At 37.9% G+C, this 24,846-nt stretch overlaps 1 protein-coding gene across 1 annotated transcript in view; it reads right to left on the minus strand.

Annotated features, from left to right (window-relative positions):
- The window catches only part of kcnn1a (potassium intermediate/small conductance calcium-activated channel, subfamily N, member 1a), a 339,162-nt gene that overhangs the window by 16,699 nt on the left and 297,617 nt on the right, over positions 1-24,846 (minus strand). Inside the window, exon 8 of the mRNA XM_072912872.1 lies at positions 13,057-13,126. Within this exon, the coding sequence (XP_072768973.1) occupies positions 13,057-13,126 (70 nt within the window). The remainder of the gene's footprint in view (positions 1-13,056; positions 13,127-24,846) is intronic.

The raw sequence follows: 24,846 nt of genomic DNA on the forward strand, positions 1-24,846 counted from the left end.
GAAGGGGGAATTGCAAACTTCCTGTTGATTTCTGCTGAAGGATGTCAGTGTATGAAATCTAGGTCAAAGTGAGACCTACATAGAGGTTTTTGTTTCATGTCTCTACGACATTCCTACTGGAAGTTACAGGCAGTTTGTCTGTGTTTTCTTCCTAGGGGGCGCTAGAGCGCAATTTTGAGTTTTGGGAATGGGTTTTTTATTAGATCGCAATTTTTGCCAGTCCTGATGTGTGTGTCCAGTTTGGTGAGTTTTGAAGCATGTTAAGGCGGTCAAATTACAGCTCAAAGAGGCAAAAGTGACTGTTTTTATAAAACTTTTGTTTTGTAGGGGGAAATGCAAACTTCCTGTTGATTTTTGCTGAAGAATGTTAGTGTATGAAATCTAGGTCTAAGTCAGACCTACATAGAGGTTTTTGTTTCATGTCTCTACAACATTCCTACTGGAAGTTACAGGCAGTTTGTCTGTTTTCTTCCTCGGAGCAGTTTTGTCTGTGTTTTCTTCTTCGGGGGCGCTAGAGCGCAATTTTGAGTATTGGGGTTGGGTTTTTTTATTAGATCGCAATTTTTGCCAGTCCTGATGTGTGTGTCCAGTTTGGTGAGTTTTGAAGCATGTAAAGGGGGTCAAATTATAGCTCAAAGTGGCAAAAGTGACTGTTTTTATAAAACTTTTGTTTTGAAGGGGGAATTGCAAACTTCCTGTTGATTTTTGCTGAAGAATGTCAGTGTATGAAATCTAGGTCAAAGTGAGCCCTACATAGAGGTTTTTGTTTCATGTCTCCACGACATTCCTACTGGAAGTTACAGGCAGTTTGTCTGTGTTTTCTTCCTCGGAGCAGTTTTGTCTGTGTTTTCTTCCTAGGGGGCGCTGGAGCGCAATTTTGAGTTTTGGGGTTGGGTTTTTTATTAGATCGCAATTTTTGCCAGTCCTGATGTGTGTGTCCAGTTTGGTGAGTTTTGAAGCATGTTAAGGGGGTCAAATTATAGCTCAAAGAGGAAAAAGTGACTGTTTTTATAAAACTTTTGTTTTGATGGGGGAATTGCAAACTTCCTGTTGATTTTTGCTGAAAAATGTCAGTGTATGAAATCTAGGTCAAAGTGAGACCTACATAGAGGTTTTTGTTTCATGTCTCTACAACATTCCTACTGGAAGCTACAGGCAGTTTTGTCTGAGTTTTCTTCCTCGGAGCAGTTTTGTCTGTGTTTTCTTCCTAGGGGGCGCTGGAGCGCAATTTTGAGTTTTGGGGTTGGGTTTTTTATTAGATCGCAATTTTTGCCAGTCCTGATGTGTGTGTCCAGTTTGGTGAGTTTTGAAGCATGTTAAGGGGGTCAAATTATAGCTCAAAGAGGCAAAAGTGACTGTTTTTATAAAATTGTTGTTTTGAAGGGGGAATTGCAAACTTCCTGTTGATTTCTGCTGAAGGATGTCAGTGTATGAAATCTAGGTCTAAGTGAGACCTACATAGAGGTTTTTGTTTCATGTCTCTACAACATTCCTACTGGAAGTTACAGGCAGTTTGTCTGTTTTCTTCCTCGGAGCAGTTTTGTCTGTGTTTTCTTCTTCGGGGGCGCTAGAGCGCAATTTTGAGTATTGGGGTTGGGTTTTTTTATTAGATCGCAATTTTTGCCAGTCCTGATGTGTGTGTCCAGTTTGGTGAGTTTTGAAGCATGTAAAGGGGGTCAAATTATAGCTCAAAGTGGCAAAAGTGACTGTTTTTATAAAACTTTTGTTTTGAAGGGGGAATTGCAAACTTCCTGTTGATTTTTGCTGAAGAATGTCAGTGTATGAAATCTAGGTCAAAGTGAGCCCTACATAGAGGTTTTTGTTTCATGTCTCCACGACATTCCTACTGGAAGTTACAGGCAGTTTGTCTGTGTTTTCTTCCTCGGAGCAGTTTTGTCTGTGTTTTCTTCCTAGGGGGCGCTGGAGCGCAATTTTGAGTTTTGGGGTTGGGTTTTTTATTAGATCGCAATTTTTGCCAGTCCTGATGTGTGTGTCCAGTTTGGTGAGTTTTGAAGCATGTTAAGGGGGTCAAATTATAGCTCAAAGAGGAAAAAGTGACTGTTTTTATAAAACTTTTGTTTTGATGGGGGAATTGCAAACTTCCTGTTGATTTTTGCTGAAAAATGTCAGTGTATGAAATCTAGGTCAAAGTGAGACCTACATAGAGGTTTTTGTTTCATGTCTCTACAACATTCCTACTGGAAGCTACAGGCAGTTTTGTCTGAGTTTTCTTCCTCGGAGCAGTTTTGTCTGTGTTTTCTTCCTAGGGGGCGCTGGAGCGCAATTTTGAGTTTTGGGGTTGGGTTTTTTATTAGATCGCAATTTCTGCCAGTCCTGATGTGTGTGTCCAGTTTGGTGAGTTTTGAAGCATGTTAAGGGGGTCAAATTATAGCTCAAAGAGGCAAAAGTGACTGTTTTTATAAAATTGTTGTTTTGAAGGGGGAATTGCAAACTTCCTGTTGATTTCTGCTGAACGATGTCAGTGTATGAAATCTAGGTCTAAGTGAGACCTACATAGAGGTTTTTGTTTCATGTCTCTACAACATTCCTACTGGAAGTTACAGGCAATTTGTCTGTGTTTTCTTCCTAGGAGCAGTTTTGTCTGTGTTTTCTTACTCGGGGGCGCTAGAGCGCAATTTTGAGTTTTGGGGTTGTTTTTTTTTATTAGATCGCAATTTTTGCCAGTCCTGATGTGTGTGTCCAGTTTGGTGAGTTTTGAAGCATGTTAAGGGGGTCAAATTATAGCTCAAAGAGGCAAAAGTGACTGTTTTTATAAAACTTTTGTTTTGAAGGGGGAATTCACACAGTATATATGTTTATATATATATATATATATATATATATATATATATATATATATATATATATATATATATATATATATATATATATATATATATATATATATATATATATATATATATATATATATATATATATACTGTATACTAGTGTTGTCCCGATACCAATATTTTGGTACCAATACCAAAATGAGGGCGTTTCAGTGTTATAACTTCACCTTTATCTTTAGTTTTAAGCCAAAATGCGTCCGTTCTCCCTTTTCTGTCTACACAAAGTGTCTGCTTGTAAGTACTCTGTGTGTGTGCGCTGCCGAACATGCTCCTCTGCTCGTAAAACCAGCAATGTCACGACGTGACGACGACGGGGGACCGGTACTTTTCAGAGGCGTTTGGTACTTTTTGGACGCGATATAGTACCGAATATGATTCATTAGTATCGCGGTACTATACTAATACCAGTACAACCCTAATACACGCACATATATAGGATATATATGTATATACCGTAAATTCCGCATTATAAGATTATCCTTTTTCTTACACTTTGAACCCTGCGGCGATTAAAACGGTACGACTAATTTATGGATTTTTCTCCGTCAACAGCCACTATAAAAATAGTTTGAAAAAACACAAGCAAATACACCTAGAAAGTGTTTTATTGTTTATGCTAAGACGCCATCTCATGGATGAGTTCACTCACTGCAAGCGTCCTTCCATTTACGGTTAGTGCAATTTTTTTCTCAACCGGAGTACCGTGTTCGTCTTCTAGACGTACATATCGTTATATTTGGACTCAGGGGCCACAATGAGAGAGAAAATTGTGCCTGGTGGGGCCAATGTGTATGTGTGTATAAATGATATACACACTTTTAGCTGTAAAAATCTGCTGTACAGTATGTGTGTTTGGGTCCCTTTTTTTCCAGGAACACTAAAACCAAACGTCACAATGTCCGATAGAGTTCTAAAAACGTTATGACAGACCACCTCAAAAAAAAAGAAATTGAATTTTACAGTTTTTTTACTGAATGGGACACCCAAAATGTACATGAAAATAAAGAAAGTGGGATTTCCAATATTAACTATGAACAATAAAACACTGAATATTAACAACTAGTGATGTCCGATATTATCGGCCGATAAATGCTTTAAAATGTAATATCGGAAATTATCGGTATCGGTTTCAAAATTATCGGTATCGGTTTCAAAAAGTAAAATTGATTACTTTTTAAAACGCCGCTGTGTACACGGACGTAGGGAGAAGTACAAAGCACCAATAAACCTTAAAGGCACTGCCCAATCACATAATATCTACGGCTTTTCACACACAAGTGAATGCAAGGCATACTTGGTCAACAGCCATACAGGTCACACTGAGGGTGGCCGTATTAACAACTTTAACACTGTTACAAATATGCGCCACACTGTGAACCCACACCAAACAAGAATGACAAACACATTTCGGGAGAACATCCGCACCGTAACACAACATAAACACAACAGAACAAATACCCAGAAACCCTTGCAGCACTAACTCTTCTGGGATGCTACAATATACACCCCCCCCGCCCCCACCTCAACCTTTTCATGCTCTCTCAGGGAGAGCATGTCCCAAATTCCAAGCTGCTGTTTTGAGGCATGTTAAAAAAAATAATGCACTTTGTGACTTCAATAATAAATATGGCAGTGCCATGTTGGCATTTTTTTCCATAACTTGAGTTGATTTATTTTGGAAAACCTTGTTACATTGTTTAATGCATCCAGCGGGGCATAATAATGTGTTAATTCCACGACTGTATATATCGGTATTGGTTGATATCGGAATCGGTAATTAAGAATTGGAATCGGCAAAACAACATATCATATTAACAACATGAACGTTGCTCCTCTAATACTTCTCAGACCAGCTCCTTGATAGAAATCTTTTACAATCAAACAAAACACAACAAAAATGTAACAAACAGCGAAATATGAACGTAAAGGGTAATAAACACCTACAATATGATATATTATTGTCATGATCCGTGGCCCGGATCATGTTTTCTTATTTTCTGTTAGTTTTGGACTCCCTTAGTTCCTGTTTGTGCACTTCTGGGTTTTTTTTAGTTTCCATGGGGATTAATTGTGTTCACCTGCCTCTGGTTAGTGGTCGGCACGCTCACCTGTTGTCGACCACTAATCAGAGAGCTATTTATTCACCTCTCTCGCCACACTCGTTCTGGCTTCATTGTTTGCTGAACGCAACAAATTACGTTTGTATTTCTTGACTCCTAGTTTATGCTCCCTGAGCTAACTTGGTACCTTAGCTTCCCTTACGATCCGCACGTTGTTCCTTGTGCTTGCTTTCTGTTTTTGGTACGTGTTTAATTTTGAAGATTAAATCATGTTCCTACCTGCACGCCAAATCCCCATGGAAACTTAAACAAACAGGAACTAAGGGAGTCCAAATCTAACAGAAAAGCGTCCCATGTGTGATGTCTGCAGGAGCGTTTTAATGCATATTTGTACGTGCTATCGTAATGTAATGAAGGTAGCGTCGTTAGCATTAGCTAATATGCTAACACGTTTACGAGTGTCTGTGTTAGTGTTATTAACTTACAACGGCATTCTTTTTGTATTGTTTCAGTTTCAAAAATTCCTCAGTAAGTTCACCAAAATGTCACCGTGTAGTGCGCAGATAGTGGCTCCATGACGATGACTTCTGTTTTGTTGGATTAACCGTTTTACTGCCCTGTTACAGACACCGTTTGGAAACTAAGGTATGTAAATAAATCTTTACAGAATATTTATGTGTAAATAACTAATTTCACAACGTATATATATATGTGGCTTATAGTCCGGTGGGGCTAATATATGGCCAAAATATTTTTTTCTTCAAAGATTTAAGTGAGCGCGGCTTATATAATAGTGTGCTCTATAGAATACAGTCACTTTTACTTACACGTGTATATAAAGAACCACCATGACATGTTATGTAGACCACAAGAAAGTGTTTTTAAAAGATACATTGTGATAATTAAGCATAGTCCATACATATCATATGGACCAGAGGTCTTCAACAGGAGGTCCGTGACCCTTAGGGGTCCGCACAGGGACCGCAGCGGGGTCGTGAAAAATTTGGTTAATTAGACCTTATTTTTCATTTCGATTTTTATATTACACCTACAATTTTTCCAAATTTTTAAAATTAATTTAACATTGGTTTTGGCCACCCTACTCACTGTGCTTTACAGGTTTGAAATAAACTAAATATATGAATACATAATACTGTGTTATTATAATAATCTTAGCATTTAAGATAGCAGGCAATTAACGCTCAAGTTGCAAGCATATACATGTATGTATGTATATATATATATATATATAAATATATATATATATATATATATGTAGTATGTGCCTGTATCTGTGTATACGTGAGTATGTTTGTGCCTAAAAATAGTTTACACGTGAGATAAAGATGATTAATAATATATTAAAGTAAGACCAGTATATTCATCATTGTATAATAATGACAAAAAAACTAGGTAGTTATTTAAGAATAAGGGGAGTAAATAAGTTTCACTACTTCCCAATTCTTATTGGATATGAAAAACCTCATCATTATGTGTTGTTTTCACTTATGTGTTTTCATTTGAAGTATTTGTTTCTATATCTGTGAATTGAATAGCATACGTGTGACTGTTTATCTGTAAATAACAATGTATACATAGTAAATGTCAGTTTATCTCTAAATAACAATATATAAATAATAAATGTCAGCGTTTATCTCTAAATAGCAATATATAAATAATAAATGTCAGTGTTTGTATGCAAATAACAATATATAAATAATACATGTCAATGTTTATCTGTAAATACCAATATATAAATATTAAATGTCAGTGTTTATCTGTAAATAACAATAAATAAATAATAAATGTCAAAGTTTGTCTGTAAATAATGATATGTAAATAATAAATGTCAGTGTTTATCTGTAAATAACAATATGTAAATAATAAATGTCAATGTTTATCTGTAAATAACAATATATAAATATTAAATGTCAGTGTTTATCTGTAAATCACAATATATAAATAATAAATGTCAGTGTTTATCTGTAAATAACAATATATAAATATTAAATGTCAGTGTTTATCTGTAAATAACAAAATATAAATAATAAATGTCAGTGTTTATCTGTAAATAACATGTATAAATAATAAATGTCAGTTTTTATCTGTAAATAACAATATATAAATAATAAATGTCAAAGTTTATCTGTAAATAATAATATATTAATAATAATGTCAGTGTTTATCTGTAAATAACAATATATACATAATAAATGTCAATGTTTAGCTGTAAATAACAATGTATAAATAGTAAATGTCAGTGTTTATCTGTAGATAACAATATATAAATAATAAATGCCAGTGTTATCTGTAAATAACATGTATAAATAATAAATGTCAGTTTTTATCTGTAAATACAAATATATAAATAATAAATGTCAAAGTTTATCTAAATAATAACATATAAATAATAAATGTCAGTGTTTATCTGTAAATAACAATATATAAATAATAAATGTCAGTGTTTATCTGTAAATAACAATATATAAATAATGAATGTCAGTTTTTATCTGTAAATAATATATAAATAATACATGTCAGTGTTTATCTGTAAATAACAATATACAAATAATAAATGTCAGTGCTAATCTGTAAATAACAATATATAAATATTAAATGTCAGTGTTTATCTGTAAATACCAAAATATAAATATTAAATGTCAGTGTTTATCTGTAAACAACAATATATAAATAATATATGTCAAAGTGTATCCGTAAATAATATGTAAATAATAAATGTCAGCGTTTATCTGTAAATAACAATATATAAATATTAAATGTCAGTGTTTATCTGTAAATAACAATATATAAATAATAAATGTCAAAGTTTATCTAAATAATAATATATAAATAATACATGTCAGTGTTTATCTGTAAATACCAATATATAAATAATAAATGTCAGTGTTTATCTGTAAATAACAATATATAAATAACAAATGTCAGTGTTTATCTGTAATTAACAATTTATAAAGAATACATGTCAGTGTTTATCTGTAAATAACAATATATAAAGAATAAATGTCAGTGTTTATCTGTAAATAACAATATATAAATAACAAATGTCAGTGTTCATCTGTAATTAACAATTTATAAAGAATAAATGTCAGTGTTTATCTGTAAATAACAATATATAAAGAATAAATGTCAGTGTTAACTGTAAATAACAATATATAAATAATGAATGTCAGTGTTAATCTGTAAATCACAATATATAAATAATAAATGTCAGTGTTTATCTGTAAATAACAATATATAAATAATACATGTCAGTGTTTATCTGTAAATAACAATATAAAAATAATAAATGTCAGTGCTAATCTGTAAATAACAATATATAAATATTAAATGTCAGTGTTTATCTGTAAATACCAATATATAAATATTAAATGGCAGTACCCGGGTAAGTGGGGATGTTCCTGTAGAACTTTCTGTGATGAAAAAGGGCTTCTACCCAACTAGGTTGGTAGATGACAATAAATCTAAAAGTCAAAATAATTGTAGAAATGCACCCCATTGCAGGAAATGTAGTCTTCATCCATACATTTTCTACCGCTTGTCCCTTTCGGGGCTCCAGCTGCATTCGGGCGGTAGGCGGCGTACACTCTGGACAAGTCGCCACCTCACTTTCGGGGTTTGTGTGGCCGATAGAAATTCTATATATATATATATATATATATGTATATATATATATATATATATTATATATGTACATACATACATACGTACACATATACATACATACATATGTATGTATATAAAGTTTTGTTAACAATCAGAAATATCAAGCATCTAAAATGCGGCACACATGGATAAGTATGGAGCAAATGTTTAGCATTTTTCCCATCATGCATTGTACTGGATTTAAATGGGTGTAATTTTGAATTATGTGTTGTGCTTGGACATGTTTTGGTAATATCCACAAGGTTCAGTGAAGAGGTTGTGTTAGGTGTGTTGACACATGGTCTTTTTGTGTCGCTTGCAGTTTCAATAACACATTTTGCAACGTATCTATCTGCGACTTATTGTCCGATGCAGCTAATATATGGAACAATATTTTTTTCCCTAAAATTTGGCACACTCTGTAGTCTGGAAAATACGGTAAATATACTTGTTACATACAACCTATGCCTTGTTTTTAATGAACACTTAGGCCAATGACACTACTGTATTTTATTGTCGGTTAGGGCTGCAACTAACGATTATTTTGATAGTCGATTAGTCGACGATTATCCTAACGATTAGTTGACTAATCGGATAATAAAGCGTACACATATTTAATGGCTCGGTACATGTAAGTGTAAAAAAAAAAAAACCCCAACAACATTATCATTTGTACATTCTCTAGGGGTGTAATGGTACACAAAAATGGGTTCGGTACGTACCTCGGTTTAGAGGTCACGGTCCGGTTCATTTTCGGTACAGTAAGAAAACAGCAAAATATAAATTTTGGGGTTATTTATTTACCAAATTTGGAAACAATGGCTTTTTCCTTTTAACACTATAATAATTCTGCCCACGTTAATCAACATTAAACTGCCTCAAGTTGTTGCTCAGATTAAATAAAATGACAAAACTTTTCTTCGACATATAAAAAGTGCAACATTAAACAGTCAACTCATCATGCTTAATTTATTACAGCATTTGGGAAGCCTGTAGTTTATTTTTATTATGTAAATATTATATTTGTATCAACATGTGAGAGCAGGGACCCTGCAATTCAAAACTAGGCTGCTGCATTACTAATGATTTATGTAACTATAGCTGGAAAAAATAGTACAATAGCAATAGGAGAGACTATTCATCCCTGAACACCATGGAGTTCATGTAGACTTAATGATGCACTTACATTATTATATCAACTATCAGAGACAGAAACTCTTCATTTAACATAATGTCCTTTTTTGCTGCTTCAACACAGCTCAATCAACACAGAAAAAGGTAAAGTGAAATAACAGACAGACAGGGCTTTGCTGTCCGTAACACACACACACACACACACCGCAAAATGAGCTAACGTTACGCTAAAAGCGAATTAGCCTTCACCTCAAGCCAGGACTGCGAGCGAGCTGAGCTGCAGTTTATATTTCTAGAAGGTCAACGGGCTCATAGTGATGTTACTAGTAGTTGACTGGGAGGTGTTTATTATCATTTGGGGAGAGTCCGCTGCCTGATGATTACCTGCTAAACGCTAATCACTGACTACATGCGCTCTGAATACTCACTGCTGATTGGCTGTTACAGCTCTGTTTGTAACCAATCAGATGGTTGTGTGGGTGGGACAATGCTGGGTGCTGTGTAGAGGACTGACAGAGACCGGCAGAAGGAAGCAGAGCAGCTTGTTAAGACTTTAGCTTAGCTTAATATGTTCGTGTGGAAACTCGTTCGGTACACCTCCAAACCGAACCGAACCCCCCGTACCGAAACGGTTCAATACAAATACACGTACCGTTACACCCCTAGCATTCTCAGAATGTGCTAGTCCAATTTTATACAAACCTCGTTTCCATATGAGTTGGGAAATTGTGTTAGATGTAAATATAAACGGAATACAATGATTTGCAAATCCTTTTCAACCCATATTCAGTTGAATATGCTACAAAGACAACATATTTGATGTTCAAACTGATAAACTTTTTTTTTTTTTTAATGCAAATAATCATTAACTTTATAATTTGATGCCAGCAACACGTGACAAAGAAGTTGGGAAAGGTGGCAATAAATACTGATAAAGTTGAGGAATGCTCATCAAACACTTATTTGGAACATCCCACAGGTGTGCAGGCAAATTGGGAACGGGTGGGTGCCATGATTGGGTATAAAAGTAGATTCCATGAAATGCTCAGTCATTCACAAACAAGGATGGGGCGAGTGTCACCACTTTGTCAACAAATGTGTGAGCAAATTGTTGAACAGTTTAAGAAAAACCTTTCTCAACCAGCTATTGCAAGGAATTTAGGGATTTCACCATCTACGGTCCATAATATCATCAAAAGGTTCAGAGAATCTGGTGAAATCACTGCACGTAAGCAGCTAAGCCCGTGACCTTCGATCCCTCAGGCTGTACTGCATCAACAAGCGACATCAGTGAGTAAAGGATATCACCACATGGGCTCAGGAACACTTCAGAAACCCACTGTCAGTAACTACAGTTGGTCGCTACATCTGTAAGTGCAAGTTAAAACTCTCCTATGCAAGGCGAAAACCGTTTATCAACAACACCCAGAAACGCCGTCGGCTTCGCTGGGCCTAAGCTCATCCAAGATGGACTGATACAAAGTGTAAAAGTGTTCTGTGGTCTGACAAGTCCACATTTCAAATTATTATTGGAAACTGTGGACGTCGTGTCCTCCGGACCAAAAGAGGAAAAGAACCTTCCGGATTGTTATAGGCGCAAAGTGTAAAAGCCAGCATCTGTGATGGTATGGGGGTGTATTAGTGCCCAAGACATGGGTAACTTACACATCTGTGAAGGCACCATTAATGCTGAAAGGTACATACAGGTTTTGGAACAACATATGTTGCCATCCAAGCAACGTTACTATGGACGCCCCTGCTTATTTCAGCAAGACATTGCCAAGCCACGTGTTACATCAACGTGGCTTCATAGTAAAAGAATGCGGGTACTAGACTGGCCTGCCTGTAGTCCAGACCTGTCTCCCATTGAAAATGTGTGGCGCATTATGAAGCCTAAAATACCACAACGGAGACCCCCGGACTGTTGAGCAACTTAAGCCATACTTGCCAACCTTGAGACCTCCGATTTCGGGAAGTGGGGGGACGGGATGGGGGTGGGCGTGGTCGGGGTGGGACGGGGGCGTGGTTGGGGGCGTGGCTAAAAGGGGAGGAGTATATTTACAGCTAGAATTCACCAAGTCAAGTATTTCAAATATATATATATATATATATATATATATATATATATATATATATATATATATATATATATATATATATATATAAGAAATACTTGACGTTCAGTGAATTCTATATATATATATATATATATATATATATATATATATATATATATATATATATATATATATATATATATATATATATATATATATATATATATATAAAATAAATACTTGAATTTCAGTGTTCATTTATTTACACATATACACACACATAACACTCATCTACTCATTGTTGAGTTAAGGGTTGAATTGTCCATCCTTGTTCTATTCTCTGTCACTATTTTTCGAACCATGCTGAACACCCTCTCTGAAGATGCATTGATGTGTGGCACGCACAAAAGTGCTTTCATCAAATGCACTAGATGGCAGTATTGTCCTGTTTAAGAGTGTCACAACATTGCTGTTTACGGCAGACGAACTGCTTTACGGTAGACGAAAACATGACTGCTGTTGTTGTGTGTTGTTGCCGCGCTGGGAGGACGTTAATGAAACTGCCTAACAATAAACCCACATAAGAAACCAAGAACTCGCCCTCCATCATTCTACAGTTATAACGTGATTGGGCAGGTATGCTGTTTAGGATCTGAGTCCGCCTGAATTTCGGGAGATTTTCGGGAGAAAATGTGTCCCGGGAGGTTTTCGGGAGAGGCGCTGAATTTCGGGAGTCTCCCGGAAAATCCGGGAGGGTTGGCAAGTATGACTTAAGCTGTACATCAAGCAAGAATGGGAAATAATTCCACCTGAGAAGCTTCAAAAATGTGTCTCCTCAGTTCCCAAACGTTTACTGAGTGTTGTTAAAAGGCTGCAACTACTTTGTCACGTGTTGCAGCCATGAAATTCTAAGTTAATTATTATTTGCAAAAAAAAAAAAAAAGTTTATGAGTTTGAACATCAAATATCTTGTCTTTGCAGTGCATTCAATTGAATATGGGTTGAAATTATTTGCAAATCATTGTATTCCATTTATATTTACATCCAACACAATTTCCGAACTCATATGGAAACGGGGTTTATACAAAAAAAAAAATCTGAAGTTGTCTTTATTTTTAAGTTATTGTGCCGTGATTTGACCTATTGTCGACAATTATAAATGTCAGCGACACGTTTTGTTGTCGACTAATCGCTGCGGCCCTATTATTGGTCATTATGGTGATCCTTGCTAACTCGGTGAACAGTCAGTTTGGACCCCTGACAACGCACGACAACAAAACAACAACTCACCTTCGCCAGGTCCACCAAGGTGTTGGCCTGATCATTGAGCTTCCTCTGCTCCATCTTGACGCTGCGCAGTCTAAGTGGAAGTATGGAGTCAAGGGGACAGAGGCGGGACAGAGGAAACACACACAAAGGAGGCAAGGGGGGGGGGGGGGGGGGCAAAAAGAGTGGAAGGGCCAATAGAGAGGAAGAGAGGAGGAACACATTTGATTATCAGCGATGTTCTCTCAATGGCAACACTGAGTTTTCAAAATAAAAGATGCCAGTGCGCATGCGTCATAAACAGCGGCTTGGAACTTCATATACATACATATATACTAAATAGATATATGTATACAGATTCAAGCATTTCCTGGTCTTTGTCAAGTCAACCAAAGCATGCAAAATGAGGGAAGCATATTACATTTGTGTCCAGTTGTTATCCCGTTAATGTTGACTTTTTTTTACATTATTTAGTTCTAAAGCAAAATGGTCAATAGAACTCTCTAAGAAAGGCTACTCATGTCAAAATAAAGCCATCTTGAAATGGAAACTTTTTTCAAAAACGTGCCATGCAATATGCTTCCGTTCTGGAGAACCTTTGAAGTCAGTTTGAACTCACTGGAGAACATTCTCGCCGGCTATATCGCCCCAGAAAAAAGAACACATGGCATGCTCGTCGTTACTGCGACACGCGGTCCAGTGCCAGGAATCCAAATAAGCATTTGTTTTCTGCAAGCGTGCAGTGATTGTGAGTGATTTGTACACAATGAAATGTGTGATTATTTTTTTTCCCCAGTGATTTAGTGTCTTTGTATAGGATGTGTCATTGTGGACTGGAGATGTGATGTTGTGGCGACTGTACAATCGCATTGTTTTGTGGTGTAGAGGCATCAAATCCGAGGGAGGAATTGTCCTGTGAGGCAAATTATGAGAGCAGGTGGCAATCAAGGGCTTTAAAGTAGCGGTAGAGTGTTAAAAACAAGTTGCTTCTTGTCAGAATAATTGTATCTAAGAAAACTTTGTGTTGCCATGAGTTCCCGGCGAGAGGACAAAAGCTGTCTTTGATCCTACCAAGCAAAAGGCTTGCAAAACTCCACTGTGTAGGATGGGAAGCGACATGAAGGTGCCGGTTTCTTTGATGTATTGTAATCCACAAGAAGATTTTGTCTACAAAGCGGAGAGGAAGCACCTTTTCTTTGAAATGTTTTGTGACCAAAGGCGGCGGCTGTTTACGACCCCCTTCCTTTAGAAACATGCTGTTGCCATGTAATCAGGGAAAAGTCCAAATACATCTTTCGTCAGAGCGTGGTGGGAGACTGTGCAAGAGTAAAGCCCAGACGTTTCTGCTCAATTGAGCTAAATTGAATTCTGTCTCTGTTTAATTCCTCGCTTCTTTGTCTGTTTAAAGGGGAACATTATCACCAGACCTATGTAAGCGTCAATACAGGTAAAAGCCAGTAAATTAGAATATTTTGAAAAAGTTGATTTATTTCAGTAATTGCATTCAAAAGGTGTAACTTGTACATTATATTTATTCATTGCACACAGACTGATGCATTCAAATGTTTATTTCATTTAATTTTGATGATTTGAAGTGGCAACAAATGAAAATCCAAAATTCCGTGTGTCACAAAATTAGAATATTACTTAAGGCTAATACAAAAAAGGGATTTTTAGAAATGTTGGCCAACTGAAAAGTATGAAAATGAAAAATATGAGCATGTACAATACTCAATACTTGGTTGGAGCTCCTTTTGCCTCAATTACTCCGTTAATGCGGCGTGGCATGGAGTCGATGAGTTTCTGGCACTGCTCAGGTGTTATGAGAGCCCAGGTTGCTCTGATAGTGGCCTTCAACTCTTCTGCGTTTTTGGGTCTGGCATTCTGCATCTTCCTTTTCACAATACCCCACAGATTTTCTATGGGGCTAAGGTCAGGGGAGTTGGCGGGCCAATTTAGAACAGAAATACCATGGTCCGTAAACCAGGCACGGGTAGATTTTGCGCTGTGTGCAGGCGCCAAGTCCTGTTGGAACTTGAAATCTCCATCTCCATAGAGCAGGTCAGCAGCAGGAAGCATGAAGTGCTCTAAAACTTGCTGGTAGACGGCTGCGTTGACCCTGGATCTCAGGAAACAGAGTGGACCGACACCAGCAGATGACATGGCACCCCAAACCATCACCCAACCATGCAAATTTTGCATTTCCTTTGGAAATCGAGGTCCCAGAGTCTGGAGGAAGACAGGAGAGGCACAGGATCCACGTTGCCTGAAGTCTAGTGTAAAGTTTCCACCATCAGTGATGGTTTGGGGTGCCATGTCATCTGCTGGTGTCGGTCCACTCTGTTTCCTGAGATCCAGGGTCAACGCAGCCGTCTACCAGCAAGTTTTAGAGCACTTCATGCTTACTGCTGCTGACCTGCTCTATGGAGATGGAGATTTCAAGTTCCAACAGGACTTGGCGCCTGCACACAGCGCAAAATCTACCCGTGCCTGGTTTACGGACCATGGTATTTCTGTTCTAAATTGGCCCGCCAACTCCCCTGACCTTAGCCCCATAGAAAATCTGTGGGGTATTGTGAAAAGGAAGATGCAGAATGCCAGACCCAAAAACGCAGAAGAGTTGAAGGCCACTATCAGAGCAACCTGGGCTCTCATAACACCTGAGCAGCGCCAGAAACTCATCGACTCCATGCCACGCCGCATTAACGCAGTAATTGAGGCAAAAGGAGCTCCAACCAAGTATTGAGTATTGTACATGCTCATATTTTTCATTTTCATACTTTTCAGTTGGCCAACATTTCTAAAAATCCCTTTTTTGTATTAGCCTTAAGTAATATTCTAATTTTGTGACACACGGAATTTTGGATTTTCATTTGTTGCCACTTCAAATCATCAAAATTAAATGAAATAAACATTTGAATGCATCAGTCTGTGTGCAATGAATAAATATAATGTACAAGTTACACCTTTTGAATGCAATTACTGAAATAAATCAAGTTTTTCAAAATATTCTAATTTACTGGCTTTTACCTGTATATACCTTGATGTTGCAGAAAAAAGACCATATATTTTTTTAACCGATTTCCGAACTCTAAATGAGTGAATTTTGGCGAATTAAACGCCTTTCTAATATTCGCTCTCGGCGCGATGACGTCACAAGACTTCTCCCTATCGGCGTATTACGAATACGGCAACAGCAGAAGTCAGATTGATTTACAGGTGTGTAATTTGTTGTGAGTTTATGCACTGTGTTGGTTTTGTTCTTTGAACAAGGTGATGTTCATGCACGGTTCATTTTGTGCACCAGTAATAAATCATGGTAACACTTTAGTATGGGGAACATATTCACCATTAATTAGTTGCTTATTAACATGCAAATTAGTAACATATTGGCTCTTAACTAATCTTTATTAAGTACTTATTAATGCCTTATTCTGCATGGCCTTAATATAACCCTAACCCTCTAACCCTGACCCAAACCAGGGCCGGCCCGTGGCATAGGCCTTATAGGCAAATGCTAAGGGCGCCGTCCATCAGGGGGCGCCACGCCAGTGCCACAAATGTTGGAGAAAAAAAAAAGAAAAAAAAAATTGGTACTATTATTTCTAAATACAAAAAATAATCCCACGTTAATTAAAATGCAAAGTAAAGCCTATTTAATAGAAATATTATTTGTTACAACATTACACCCCCCCTCCCCCCGCACGGTGCGCTCCCTCCCTTCCCGTATCATGACTCTTTTTGGACGTCACCATATCAAAAAATCAACACAAGATGTCAAAACGGCCAAAACTGTCAGGTGCCCAGGGAAGAAAAAAGAGAAAAGAAGGAGAAACGAGAAAAGACAGAGGTAGCAGGTAGGTAACGTTAGCCTACATGAAATTATTTGTCTGTTACAGAATGTGATAGTAACCTGGCTTTTTAGCATTAAGCTAATGTTACATGATTCGGCAATTGCTAATCAATAAATAGCTAGTTCTGTTTTAACGTCGGGTAATATTTTGGAGGGGGCTAAATTGTTATGGAAAATAATAATGTAACGTTAGGTAATTACAGTACTCCCACCTTACATTCCTCAGGGACATTTGTATTAGATCTTTTAAGCAGGTGTTTTTTGTTTACATTGTTATTGCCTTCTGGTTAGCTAATGTTTGCCCTGCAGGTAATAGTCACTTTTCCACCCCTTTATATATTAGGTATAGTTGTAAGTAAAAAAAAAAAGGTCAAAGACAAAGCTATTCGGTTTCTTGTGAGTATATACACTTCACTGCCGATGTGGGGGGGCGCCACCTAAAATCTTGCCTAGGGCGCCAGATTGGTTAGGGCCGGGCCTGACCCTAACCCTAACCAAATAACTCTAAATTAAGTCTTTGTTACTTAGAATATGTTCCTCATACTAAAGTGTTACCAAAAACATATAACTTTGTCTTGAATTTGAAAAAAACCCAACATTTTATTTTTTACTAAAGAAGGGTTAGGTGAATGCGCATATGAAACTGGTGGGGTTCCGTACCTCCAACAAGGTTAAAGGGGAACATTATCACCAGACCTATGTAAGCGTCAATATATACCTTGATGTTGCAGAAAAAAGACCATATATATTTTTAACCGATTTGAGTGAATTTTGGCGAATTAAACGCCTTTCTAATATTCGCTCTTGGAGCGATGACGTCGCAACGTGGCGTCACATCGGGAAGCAATCCGCCATTTTCTCAAACACCGAGTCGAATCAGCTCTGTTATTTTCCGTTTTTTCGACTGTTTTCCGTACCTTGGAGACATCATGCCTCGTCGGTGTGTTGTCGGAGGGTGTAACAACACGAACAGGGACGGGATTCAAGTTGCACCAGTGGCCCAAAGATGCGAAAGTGGCAAGAAATTGGACGTTTGTTCCGCACACTTTACCGACGAAAGCTATGCTACGACAGAGATGGCAAGAATGTGTGGATATCCTGCGACACTCAAAGCAGATGCATTTCCAACGATAAAGTCAAAGAAATCTGCCGCCAGACCCCCATTGAATCTGCCGGAGTGTGTGAGCAATTCAGGGACAAAGGACCTCGGTAGCACGGCAAGCAATGGCGGCAGTTTGTTCCCGCAGACAAGCGAGCTAAACCCCCTGGATGTCTTGGCTCACACCGTCCCTTTTGCCACCGAAGATGATCAAGAGAAGAATATCGACCCTAGCTTCCCTGGCCTGCTGACATCAACTCCAAAACTGGACAGATCAGCTTTCAGGAAAAGAGCGCGGATGAGGGTATGTCTACAGAATATATTAATTGATGAAAACTGGGCTGTCTGCACTCTCAAAGTGCATGTTGTTGCCAAATGTATTTCATATGCTGTAAACCTAGTTCATAGTTGTTAGTTTCCTTTAATGCCAAACAAACACATACCAATCGTTGGTTAGAAGGCGATCGCCAAATTCGTCCTCGCTTTCTCCCGTGTCGCTGGCTGTCGTGTCGTTTTTGTCGTTTTCGCTTGCATACGGTTCAAACCGATATGGCTCAATAGCTTCAGTTTCTTCTTCAATTTCGTTTTCACTACCTGCCTCCACACTACAACCATCCGTTTCAATACATGCGTAATCTGTTGAATCGCTTAAGCCGCTGAAATCCGAGTCTGAATCCGAGCTAATGTCGCTATAGCTTGCTGTTCTTTCCACCATGTTTGTTTGTGTTGGCTTCACTATGTGACGTCACAGGAAAATGGACGGGTGTTTATAACGATGGTTAAAATCAGGCACTTTGAAGCTTTTTTTAGGGATATCGCGTGATGGGTAAAATTTTGAAAAAAACTTCGAAAAATATAATAAGCCACTGGGAACTGATTTTTAATGGTTTTAACCCTTCTGAAATTGTGATAATGTTCCCCTTTAATACAAACCTGGGCATTCTACGGCCCGCGGGCGGCCAATCATAAATTACAAAATACATTTAAAAAAGTATCTATGTCGAGTGTGCAATACAACGGTGCTGCTTTTGTTTTGAAAAGCGTTATTTGTATTTCTTCCGTGTGGACGTATACTCGTGCGCGATTGTGAGTGAATGTGAACAGCGGCAATCACAAATTACAAAATAAATTTTCGTGCGTTCAATACAACTGTGCTGCTTTTATTTTGAAAAGTTTTATTTATGGGCGTATGTCTTTGTGTAACCTGTGTGTGAAGGTACACAGCGACAAGTGATGCACGGTTACCCCCGAGACGCTAAAAAGAGAAAAGTTGATGACAAGACATGGACTGCCAAGTATTTCTTTACATAAATTAAAGGTAAAGCCGTGTGCTTAATGTGTGGTACACAGGTTGCTGTGTTTAAAGAAAATTATTTGAATCGCCACTACACGACGAAGCACGAGGAAAAATACCGTAATCTGTCTGATGAAGAGCGCGCAAGGGAGGCTGATGCGTTGATGGTAAAACTGCCAACCCAACAAGGACTTTTTGCCAAATGTCACACCCCCAGAGATGCAGCCGTCAGGACAAGTTTCGTCATTTCTCTCAAAATCGCCAGAAAAAGTCAGGCGTTTTCTGACGGAGAGTTTATTAAGGAGTGCTTATTAGACTCTGTTGCGCTGATATGCCCGGAGAAGAGGGGCGCATTTGAGAACGTGTCACTCTCCCGACGCACTGTAACGAGGCGGGTTGAGACCATCGCTGGAAACTTGGAGCTTCAGCTGAAGAACAGAACGACCGACTTTGACTGTTTTTCGCTGGCTTTGGATGATAGCTGCGATGTACGTGACACCGCCCAGCTGCTCATCTTCTTACGTGGGATAACTGCAGACTTTAAATTCACGGAGGAGCTGGCAGCCATGCAGTCAATTAAAGAGACAACCACAGGCAATGACTTGTTCACAGAGGTAAATGCGTGTTTGGACATGTCAGGACTGAAATGGGACAAGCTGGCAGGTGTGACAACAGATGGTTGTCCAAATCTGACGGGAAACATTTTTTGGACTTTTAAAGAGGATGCAGGATAAAGTGACAGAAATTGACATTTTTGCATTGTATTATACATCAGGAAGTGTTGTGTAAGACAGGGTTAAAAATAAAACCATCAAAAGCAATCTGCTTTTGTATAAAGTTAAATTAGATTACCGTATTTTTCGGACTATAAGTCGCAGTTTTTTTTCATAGTTTGGCCGGGGGTGCGACTTATACTCAGGAGCGACTTATGTGTGAAATGATTAACACATTACCGTAAAATATCAAATAATATTATTTAGCTCATTCACGTAAGAGACTAGTCATATAACGTACACTTATACTTATTCAGCCTGTTGTTCACTATTCTTTATTTATTTTAAATTGCCTTTCAAATGTCTATTCTTGGTGTTGGCTTTTATCAAATAAATTTCCCCAAAAAATGCGACTTATACTCCAGTGCGACTTATATATGTTTTTTTCCTTCTTTATTATGCATTTTCAGCAGGTGCGACTTATACTCCGAAAAATACGGTAAATGAAATTATTATTATTATTATTATTATTATTATTATTATTATTATTATTAGGGACCGCAATGTCCCTTTGGGACAGAGGACCCTATTGTATTTCGTGCGTTTTATTATTATTATTATTCCGCCGCCTCTTTGAGCTCTAATTTGACCCCCTTAACATGCTTCAAAACTCACCATTTTTGACACACACATCAGGACTGGCAAAAATTGCCATCTAATAAAAAAAAACAACCCCAAAACTCAAAATTGCGCTCTAACGCCCAGTAGGAAAAAATACAGACAAAACTGCTTGTAACTTCCGGTAGGAATGTTGTAGAGACATGAAACAAAAACCTCTATGTAGGTCTAATTTAGACCTAGATTTAATTCATTGACATCCTTCAGCAAAAATCAACAGGAAGTTGGCAATTCCCCCTTCAAAACAACATTTTAGTAAAAACAGTCACTTTTTGACCTGTAATTTGACCCCCTTAACATGCTTCAAAACTCACCAAACTGGACACACACATCTGGACTGGCAAAAATTGCGATGTAATAAAAATCCCAACCCCAAAACTCAAAATTGCGCTCTAGCGCCCCCTAGGAAGAAAACTCAGACAAAACTGCCTGTAACTTCCAGTAGGAATGTGTTAGAGACATGAAACAAAAACCTCTATGTCGGTCTCACTTAGACCTACATTTCATATATTGACAACTCCCAGCAAAAATCAACAGGAAGTTTGCAATTCCCCCTTCAAAACAAAAGTTTTGTAAAAACCAGTCACCTTTTTTCAAACATTATCTCCTCTGAGCGCGTTTGTCGTGATGGCTTCAAACTAGCACAGGAGAGAGATTGAACCCTTCTGATTAAAAGTTGACCAAAGAGTTTTAATTACTGCCCTGGTTTGGATTTTATGTGCCGTCAAAGTCCGTCCCGTCCATCGCTGCTTGCAGCTTTAATTATTATTATTCCGCCGCCTCTTTGAGCTCTAATTTGACCCCCTTAACATGCTTCAAAACTCACCATTTTTGACACACACATCAGGACTGGCAAAAATTGCCATCTAATAAAAAAACAAACCCCAAAACTCAAAATTGCGCTCTAACGCCCAGTAGGAAAAAATACAGACAAAGCTGCTTGTAACTTCCGGTAGGAATATCGTAGAGACATGAAACAAAAACCTCTATGTAGGTCTGATTTAGACCTAGATTTAATTCCTTGACATCCTTCAGCAAAAATCAACAGGAAGTTGGCAATTCCCCCTTCAAAACAAAATTTTAGTAAAAACAGTCACTTTTGCCTCTTTAACCTCTTTAACCTGTAATTTGACCCCCTTAACATGCTTCAAAACTCACCAAACTAGACACACACATCTGGACTGGCAAAAATTGCGATGTAATAAAAATCCCAACCCCAAAACTCAAAATTGCGCTCTAGCGCCCCCTAGGAAGAAAACTCAGACAAAACTGCCTGTAACTTCCAGTAGGAATGTCTTAGAGACATGAAACAAAAACCTCTATGTAGGTCTCACTTAGACCTACATTTCATATGTTGACAACCCCCAGCAAAAATCAACAGGAAGTTTGCAATTATCCCCTTCAAAACAAAAGTTTTGTAAAAACCGGTCACCTTTTTTCAAACATTATCTCCTCTGAGCGCGTTTGTCGTGTCGGCGTCAAAATAGCACAGGAGAGAGATTGAACCCTTCTGATTAAAAGTTGACCAAAGAGTTTTAATTACTGCTTCGGTTTGGATTTTATGTGCCGTCAAAGTCGGTCCCGTCCATCGCTGCTTGCAGCTTTAATTATTATTATTATTATTTTTGTTATTATTATTTTTTATCTTACGGTATATCAAAAATAATTTGAGCAAAATGTAATTGAAATATTGTCAGTGTGGCCCTCCAGCAGTGCTCGGGTTGCTCATGCGGCCCCCGGTAAAAATTAATTTGCCTACCCCTGGTTTAATAGATGTCATCAGTGTTTGAACCTTCTATATCGAAGCTATTATCATATTTATATCTGATTTATGACACCTAAAGACTTACAAAGTGTGCGAATAAATAGATATGATCAAAATAGTATCAATCTCACAGAGATTCCCCAAGACATTTTGAGAAAATCATGATCGCATGACATAGAGGAGGAACCACAGATCTCTTCCCCATCGACAACAATGCTAATCAGGCAGACTTTGCGAGAGCCATCAACGATTACTCATGATCCAGAACCTTATATTTTTGAGCCCGAGCACAAAGAGGATGAGTTTTAGAAGCCGAGTGATGGATGTAGCTTTATTGTGACACTATAGCATTAGCATCATTGCTAGGTGCCTAACATACAAACTAACCATAACAAAACAAACACTTACTGTAATATTTCCACTCTCGCTGGGATGCCGACCGACGGGCCGCTCGCATAATTCCGTTTAGATGAAGATTAAATCAGAATCATCACAAAGGGTTAAAAAAAAGTTGTCACATGATCGCGTGACGTAGAGGAGGAACCACAGTTCCCTTCCCCATCAACAACAATGCTAATCAAGCAGACTTTGCGAGAGCCAACAACGATTACTTATGATCCAGAACCTTTTATTTTTAAGCCCGAGCACAAAGAGGATGAGTTTTAGAAGCCGAGTGATGGATGTAGCTTTATTGTGACACTATAGCATTAGCGTCATTGCTAGGTGCCTAACATACAAACTAACCATAACAAAACAAACACTTACTGTAATATTTCTACTCTCACTGGGATGCCGACTATTGGGACACTCGCATAATTCCGTTTAGATGAAGATTAAATTGCAGTCCTCACAAAGGGTTAAAAAAAGTGACGTGATCGCGTGACGTAGAGGAGGAACCACAGATCCCTCCCCCATGAACAACAACGCTAATCTAGCAGACTTTGTGAGAGCCAACGACGATTACTTTGGGAAAAAGTATGATCCAGGACCTTATATGAGCCCGAACACAAAGAGGATGAGTTTTAAAGCCGAGTGATTGATTTAGCTTTATTGTGACACTATAGCATTAGCATCATTGCTAGGTGCTAAACATACAAACACCTTAATTCCGTTTAGATGGAGCTAGCCATATGAATCGCAATCCTCACAAAGGGTTAAAAAAATATATTTTTGTGTCTTTTTCGCCGTCTCGACCAGCCTGTCGGTCCACGGCCACATTTGTCTACCAGCAGGTGAGAGATGCATGAATTATAATCAAGAATTTACTTTTAGCAAGTTAGAGATCAAGCGGAAGCAGCCGCCGGCTCAGTGTGTCAACAATAGCAGCGTTAGCGAGAATACAAACGTAGAAATAGTCCGTCTGTGTTAGCGCTTGTAATAACAATATCACTCATATTTGGTTCATTTTCAGGTCACGACATGAAAATGGGAGTATTGTTGGCGCTTTCTGGATGTTTTTAGAGAGTATAATGAGAGGACCCTCCACCTGTTGACTCAATTATTTACCATTTAGAATGCATAAAAAGCATAAGGATTATGAATGATAAACAGCACATCTCTTTCACATTTGTGCGCATTTCCGGTATGACTGACCTAATAATGTGGTCAAAATGTAGAAGTGTTACTACTGTGATGTCAATCTCCGAAAATAGCCGAAGGTATTCGGAGCGCAATATTCAAAATGGCTGAGTGAATTGGTGGCATTTTGTGATGTTTAGATGGTATTGTTGAAAATCAGATGACGTATTAAATTTGTGGCATTACATTTTACACACAATATTTTTTAACAGAATGAAGCACAATAACTAAACAAAAAGCTAAAAGTCATATTGGCTCCCATTTGTTACATAACAGTTTTTGGACTCATGCTTGCTTTTTCTCTGTCTGTGTGTTATTTTACGTCTTGTTCACACACCTGTACCCGGTTGCCAATCAGTCTGCTATTTCAGATTCGGATCCTTGCTCGAGGTACACGTGTTGTTGTTTTTTACAGAAGAGGTTCCGTGTCTTGTGCATTTACTTTTGCACTCTCTTTTTCTCCACTCCTTGTGAGTGCGCCTCATGTTTATATTAAATACTATTATCTTACCCACCGCCTGCCTCTCGTCTCTGCATCTTTGGGTTCATGCCACTAAGATGCGTTCCAGCTCCCGACACCCTTTAAATCATTTGGGTTTTGCCCGCAATGCTTTCCTGTATCCAGAGACGTACTCCCTTAGTTTGTAAACAATAACAAAAACTGCCGCACACTCAAGAATTAAACCACGTGGGGCCATTTTGATATTTTTAATTTTCAAAACCAATTCAATACATATATTCTTTTTACCTTTTAGGAATCTCCTTAAAATCTCTAAATGCGTGGACAGCACCTTTTAGCTCTTATTTCCAAAATTGTGTACACTACTGATTTGG

Source organism: Nerophis lumbriciformis, linkage group LG03 (assembly GCF_033978685.3).
Source record: "Nerophis lumbriciformis linkage group LG03, RoL_Nlum_v2.1, whole genome shotgun sequence".
NCBI classification, from domain to species: domain Eukaryota; kingdom Metazoa; phylum Chordata; class Actinopteri; order Syngnathiformes; family Syngnathidae; genus Nerophis; species Nerophis lumbriciformis.